The following is a 7,031-nucleotide window of genomic DNA, read 5'->3' on the forward strand; positions in this document are numbered from 1 at the left end:
TCTTTCCCTCCTTGAAAGACACTCCTATCTCAGGTTGTGTGATAATGCACTCACCTGGCTATCCTTTTTCAGCTATCATACTCTATCTGATATATTGAACAGATTTCCTCAAGTTCGGTCCAAGGCTCTTTTTTCTTATTACTCTAAGAAATCTCATCCATAGTTTCAAGCACAATATTATATGCTGATGAAGCTCAAATATGGACCTCTAGCCCAGAACTTTCTCCTGAGTTTAAGACCAATATATCTGACAGCATATTCAACACCTCTTTTTGGAGAAAACAAACTCAAAATGACCCAACGTGGTTCTCTGCCACCGTTTCTCATCACAGCAATCCACCTAGTTAACTGAGCTAGCCAGAAACCTGGGACTCAGCTTGACATCTCCCCTCTATCTCTCCATACAAGTCAATCACCTCTAAGTAGCATACCATTTCCAGGCCACAGCTCTAGGTCAAGCTACTATCATCTTTCTTCTCCAAGAACTTTCATACTTGGTGTTCTTACATCCACTCCCGTTTCCCCATACCATTTTCCAAAATGTAGCCAGTAATCTTAAAGTACGTAGAAATTTCATCATGATACTTAACTTGTTTACAATCCAATTCCACTGTTTATCAGATGGCTAACTCCTGGCCTCCCATGGCTCACCACTCTCTTCATACCAGCCACAGTGCCCTTCTCTCACCTCTGTAACTCTGTTCTGCCCCTTTCCATCTCACAATCCCATTGGCCTGGAAAGCCTCCGTCACCTGAATGATCCCTCCTCTACAGTTCACTCAAACTCACCTCCACAAGGAATCTTTTCTGACAGCATCAACTGAGTGTGGTCCCCAGAACAAACTGTCACACCATCTCTTCTTCATCATCAGAATACTCAACACACTGGGTGACTAGCTGTTTGGCATCTGTCGCCCCCACAATAGAATGTAGGCTCCAGAAGACAACGTGTCTTCTTAACTGATCTACCTCTAGTAGTGAACAGAGTGCTTTGCATATATATAGGAGACCGCCAGTCTCAAAAGAATGACAGTATAAAATAATTCTTGGGGATTCGCTGGTGGTCCAGTGGTTAGGACTTGGTGCTTTCACTGCCATGGGCCTGGATTTGATCCCTGGTCAGGGAACTAAGATCCCACAAGCCATGTAGCATGGCATCCCCTCCCCCCAAATAACTTAATCTATTATTTGTTTTAAAATAATATTTCAGAGTTAGTTGGGAAATTCTTCAAAGCACTCAGATTCTTATCCAACTCAACAGTACAGATTCATAACAGAATTTATTATGAATAATAAATTCATAATAAATAGAATTCATATATTCTATTTATATACATGATTTATATATAACATTTTTTAAAAGTATGATTAGAAACTCTGTCTTGATCTTCAAAAGTCATTCACTTGGATCAGGGATTGGCAGAGTAAATGTTTTAAGCTTCGTGGGTATTATAATTTCTGTCGCAACCATTGAGCACTGCCATTGTAGCACAAAAGCAGACAGAGACAATACATAAATGAACGAACATGGCTGTATTCCATAACACTTCATTTACAAAAACTGGTGGCAGGTCAGATTTGGCCCACATACTGGTCTTTGACTTAGTCTTTGACTTAGATCAAGGCTTAGATCAAGACTCCAAAGTCAATGCAAAACAGAATAGCAACAATTATCTGGGTTATTTGCTGAAAACTGGCTTAATGTACTTTTCCTTTGATGTGACAGCACTGCAGAGTATAAGAAAGCTGGTATGCTTGTTTTTGAAACTCTAAGACACATGAATCACAGCAGTGTTTTCTTTGGGGAGTTGTTCTTTTATAGATTAGTCAAATAAAACATATAATTTTCTATAATGTTAGAAACCACTCTTCAGGAAGGACATTACAGCTCTGAATAAAAATTATGGACCCTGTAAATTACATGTTATCTATCTTGAGATAAAAGATTAATAAGAAATATAACAATTCAGTGTCTATGAGGCCTCCTGTATATAAAAATATGTATTAATATATCAAAATTCAGTAAATAAAAGGCGAGGTATAAAACAACTGTACTGAGCTCAAAGAGTGAAAAAGTTTGAATCAGTACACAGAACGCTGTAGTAAATTTCATTTTAATCCCCAAAGAACCCAGGATAGCACTATATACATGGTGCTCAATAAATTTTCCTGAACAAATGAACTGTCAAACTCATGACCTCAAAAAAAGATAATTCATTTAAAATGTAGCAAATGAAAAGAAAATTGGCATTCATTTTGATATGACAATGATTTCTAAACCAAAAGGACAATAATGATAGAATGCTAGGCATCTGAAACAACTGAAACCTATTCATTATTTATCCAATAATTTACAAAGTTTGGTTCTAATTACGTCCCCTAACCCTTTCCCCAAGGAAACAATGTAAAATTCTCAACCAAATAAACAACATACCTCAAAAGGGCAACGCACATTACCCAAACAAAATACATTAAACAATACAGAAGTTTCAAAAGTTGCTAGCTTTCTGAAACACATTTGCTTCAAATAATATTTTCATAGTTTAGTTTTCTAACACTTTCCCTGAAGCTTTTTATTTATTTAATTTTTTCTTTTTTTTTTTTTTTTTTTTTCCCCGCTGCGTGGCATGTGGGATCTTAATTCCCGACTAGGGATCGAACATGCACCCCCGTGCTGTGGAAGCGTGGAGTGTTAACCACTGGACCACCAGGGAAATCCTCCCTGAAGCTTTGATGGCATGTTTCCTCTGGTCCTTTTGTTAGCTGACTTGGAGTTTCGCCCACCAGCCATTTTTCTTTCTAAAAAAGGTCATTTAAGTGGCACTAAAATGGAAAGCAAACAGTGCTTTGTAGTGGAAGAAAATAAGATACATAAAGAAATTCAAATTTGGCTGAAACTGACCAAAATGTACATATTTTGTTTTGAAGAGAATTAATACCATGGCAAATATTTTAAAAGATTTCCATTACTTACTAAGTTGGGATATACACTTGTTTCAGCTTACTCTCAGCTTCTGCTGCTTTTAGACGTTTCTAATTCAAAAGATAGATAAAATATTTTACACACGATGTCGAATAATTATTACCACTTCATCTGCCTTAAAAAATTCACAGGAAAATAAAACATTAAAGTATACTTCAAAAATTGCCTTTTTAAGATGAGCTTTTCTTTCATGCACGTAAACTGCAATGATTTGTAAGAAAAAAATCACTAGATTCTGAGGTACAGAACTACAAGTATTAAAAACATTTTAGACACAGATTTTAAAAATAAAGCAATGAACTGTTTCCTATTCCTCCATGAGTAGATAAACAGGACTTATAAGTAACCATTTTTACTTTTCACAGTTTCTATTTATTTCTTTTTTGCCTTTCTCAGAGGGAAAAAAAAAATACATAACCTTTGCTTTTAGAAAATTATTCAGAGATGATTAGTTTCCAAAGTCCATGAAAGAGAAGGAGACAGTAACTAATCTAAGTCCAATTAAATAAGCATGTACCCTCAAATGTTGGGAGACATGCAGTAAACTTTAAAGCTTGGCTGAACTCATGTCAGATTTTTAGGAACCAATTAGGAGCCAAATGCAGGGAAAGGAGTGGGGAAAAGATTATAAAATCACATCCAGAGAGTGATCAACACAATAATAAATGCAAATAGGGAAGGAAAATTATGTATGGTAGATACTCAAAATGAAGACAAATCAGAATATAAGACAACCCTCCATTTGCTCAATGAGAAGGAAACAAAAACATTTAAGGAGACAACTTAAAACTTTTAAAGAAGGAGTCCAAATTTTTTGAAATAATTTTTATCCAAACACTTTCAACCATCCTTGATGCCATCATCACCACCATCTTTATCTTTAGGGACTCTTTTCACTTTGAATAACACAGGTTTTCCAGAGCACATGGTCTTCATGCTACCTAAGTTGTTTGAAGTAAGTATTTGGGGGGTGGGGGTGGGGGGGAACAACTTTATTAGGAAAGCCAACAGGCGAGAAGATGGCAGACTAATGTCCTAAAGAACCATCTTGCCTGGATTTGGATGCTAGTTTGAAATGAGCACTTTCTGAATTATATATGATGTGATGCTGTGAAGTTTTCAACAAGCCATGGGTATCTATTCACTATTCACAACCTCAACAACTCACTATGGTAATTTTCAAAGTGATCTTTAAATTGTATTTTTACAGCATCTAACACTTGCCACTGAGTGATCATATACTTAGGAAAAATAATGTCTCTGTTAAATATACTTGCCCCTTTACCAGTTCTGACATGTTAACTAGAAGAATATAATATACTGACTGAGGTCACTTGAGGAAAATGTACCTTTCCCCCAAAAGTAGTATTACTCAAAACGGGTAACTGAGAGAATTACCTCAATTTGGGACATTTGGGGAGAATTTACAAAATAAGTGATTCCCTGTTTTTAGAGATAATTTTGGGAAAAAAAGTTATGTGCTTATGTACGAAGTATCAAACTAGTAAAGACTAACTACTACAGTTAAGGTCAAAGACTTAGGGGGTATAACCACGAAAATGCCTAGGAGGGTTCAGAAGATCTTTTACACATTTTAAGTCATTCCTGTCAACTATACTCACAAAGAGATGAAGCACCAGGCACCTACAAGGAAAATAATACCCCTCTATTGGTATCTTTCCCTGCTGTCTGTCCAAAATATTTATCATAATGGAATCTGAAGTAAAGAAAATATCGAGACTAAAATCTTAAAATGATATGTTAAAGATATGAAATCACGTACTTTAAAATGGTCTAGAAAAGATAAAGCAAACAAAACACATTTAAAACTAAGCATATTGCTAAGAAATATTAAGGTATAAATAGAAAGTTCATTTTAATACAATTGTATTGGTAGCAATATGAAAAAATTACCTGCTGCACATATCTGTCAGTAGTTTTCCACATGTAATAATATTCAATGATGCTAGTCAATGATTTCCAAGGGAGCTGAAAAAAAATTAACATGATAATGAAAACAAGCTACCGTAGAAACTCTTTTCCTTTAAAACCACTTCTTAAAAATAAGGAGGTAGGGCCTCCCTGGTGGCGCAGTGGTTGAGAGTCCGCCTGCCGATGCAGGGGATACGGGTTCGTGCCCCGGTCCGGGAGGATCCCACATGCCGCGGAGCGGCTGGGCCCGTGAGCCATGGCCGCTGAGCTTGCGCGTCCGGCAACGGGAAAGGCCACGACAGTGAGAGGCCCACATATGGCCAAAAAAAAAAAAAAAATAAGGAGGTAATAATCCACATGGAAGGTGCATTCTAGAAGAAATGTTTGAAAAACTGAAATTAATTCTGAGCAAAAGGGTCCCCAAACAAGTTCTATTCAGCTAGAGATGCTGATACAACACATTCCATTTCTCAACTCCCATTCTGTTAAAAATTATAAACCTTACGACTGAAAATATTTCATGACTTACTCAGTTTTTCTCGGGCTATAGGTGGGGTGGAAGTACAATTTTTAGAAATGATATTTTAAAGAATCTGGACTGAGTTCAACTTCCAAAGATGCCACCTACAACTGGGGGTCATTGGTCTCTGGTATAATATTTCTCATCCTTTCCAGAACTGCTCTATTCTGATCTATTTTGTTGTAAATAAAATGAAAACCTAAATCTCTGAAAAAGAACATAGCCAAGTGTGGTACATATTAGAAAAATAGGAAGCTTGTCTGCTCTTTTCCATAATTATTCAAAATGGCCAAATGAGCCTTTACTTATGAGACCCACAATGAAAGAATATATTTAATATGTCCCTCTGTAAAGGGAGATCTGTTAGTCTTCCAAGATGCAAATCAGGGCAGATCAAACAAAATGACTGATAACATTCGATTTTTAGCTGTTGCGGCAGATTTTACTGATAGGTGACTCAGCACCCTCTGACTCCCAGCTTGCCCTAAGGCACCACTGGGGTTAGAGTTAAAACAGTTCTTCCCAGACCCCAGTGCAGCTAGGGGTCTGTTTATGACCCACGTGCCCAACAACCATGCAATTCCTGTCATCTTCACATTTAACTCACCTGTTTGGTCTGAAGAGAAAGATAGATGGAGTTTAGAAAAAGGACGTTATTTTAAAACTGAACTGGGTGGCAACTTCAACAAATGTGGTCTCCTTACAGGAACAGATCGGCACAGCTGGCATTTGGATTGCAGTTAAAGCAAACATAATTTTCTCCCATTTAACAAGCAATCTGATGGAGCTGAAAGTGTCTGAGGGATGGTGTTAAGGAGCCAACTACGGCAACACCTCACAGGACAGCTGAGGCATAGTCTCCCAAGGTTTTAAGCAAGCCCAAACCTCTTATCCCCTTAAGTATTCTTCTTCTGGGAAATAGGCCCGGGCATGCAATTTACCTGGAAGCCTGAGAAAAGAAAACCAAGTGACCCTGTAACCTGAGCTTCCTCACGAGCCAGATTTTATCTAAGCCATAACGTCCTAATCAGCTGTACTCAGCACCAGCACACTCTCATCAAGGAGTAGCGCAGGTCACATCTCAGTGTGTCTACTCCTGATGTAGTATCATTTCTCCCTCAACCCTCACTCAGCCTTCATGGGAGTTCCAACACGTCAACTGAAGAGGAAAAAATCCGAATGTGGCAGATGGCTCCGCATGATGTATGGGCACCGACTGGAATTATACTGCGGCAGCATTTCAGCCCCAGGCAGGAGTGGCTGTGAAGCCCAGTGAAGAAGGGAGATCCTTTTGGAGGGCAGAACATTAGAGTGGACATCTGGTTTTCTACTTTGAGTTGCAAGAGAGATGGCCAGAGGTACTAATCCATACCCATCCGTGGACAATGGTTATTTACTTGTCACAATGATCAGGGACTTGAAAGGAATGAGATTAGAGGACTGGTAACAACGATGCTTGTGGGTCAGACATCTGAGGGTGGGCCTGGCTGTGAGGATATTTGAGCCCCCATGTTCACAAAGCCTCCTCTGCAAAGGAGGTTTTTCACTTGTCTGCTGAATAAGATGATCCCTATGGCTATAAGCCAGCCTCTTTCC

The 7,031-nt window shown here is 38.2% G+C and overlaps 1 protein-coding gene across 1 annotated transcript in view; it reads right to left on the reverse strand.

The window, feature by feature from the left end:
- The window catches only part of MTA3 (metastasis associated 1 family member 3), a gene marked incomplete at its 5' end in the record, with an annotated part of 147,925 nt that overhangs the window by 22,428 nt on the left and 118,466 nt on the right, over nucleotides 1–7,031 (reverse strand). Inside the window, 2 exons of the mRNA XM_007445792.1 lie at nucleotides 2,975–3,033; nucleotides 4,898–4,972. Of these exons, the coding sequence (XP_007445854.1) occupies nucleotides 2,975–3,033; nucleotides 4,898–4,972 (134 nt within the window). The remainder of the gene's footprint in view (nucleotides 1–2,974; nucleotides 3,034–4,897; nucleotides 4,973–7,031) is intronic.

Source organism: Lipotes vexillifer, unplaced genomic scaffold, assembly GCF_000442215.2.
Source record: "Lipotes vexillifer unplaced genomic scaffold, Lipotes_vexillifer_v1.1 scaffold278, whole genome shotgun sequence".
Taxonomy (NCBI): Eukaryota; Metazoa; Chordata; class Mammalia; order Artiodactyla; family Lipotidae; genus Lipotes; species Lipotes vexillifer.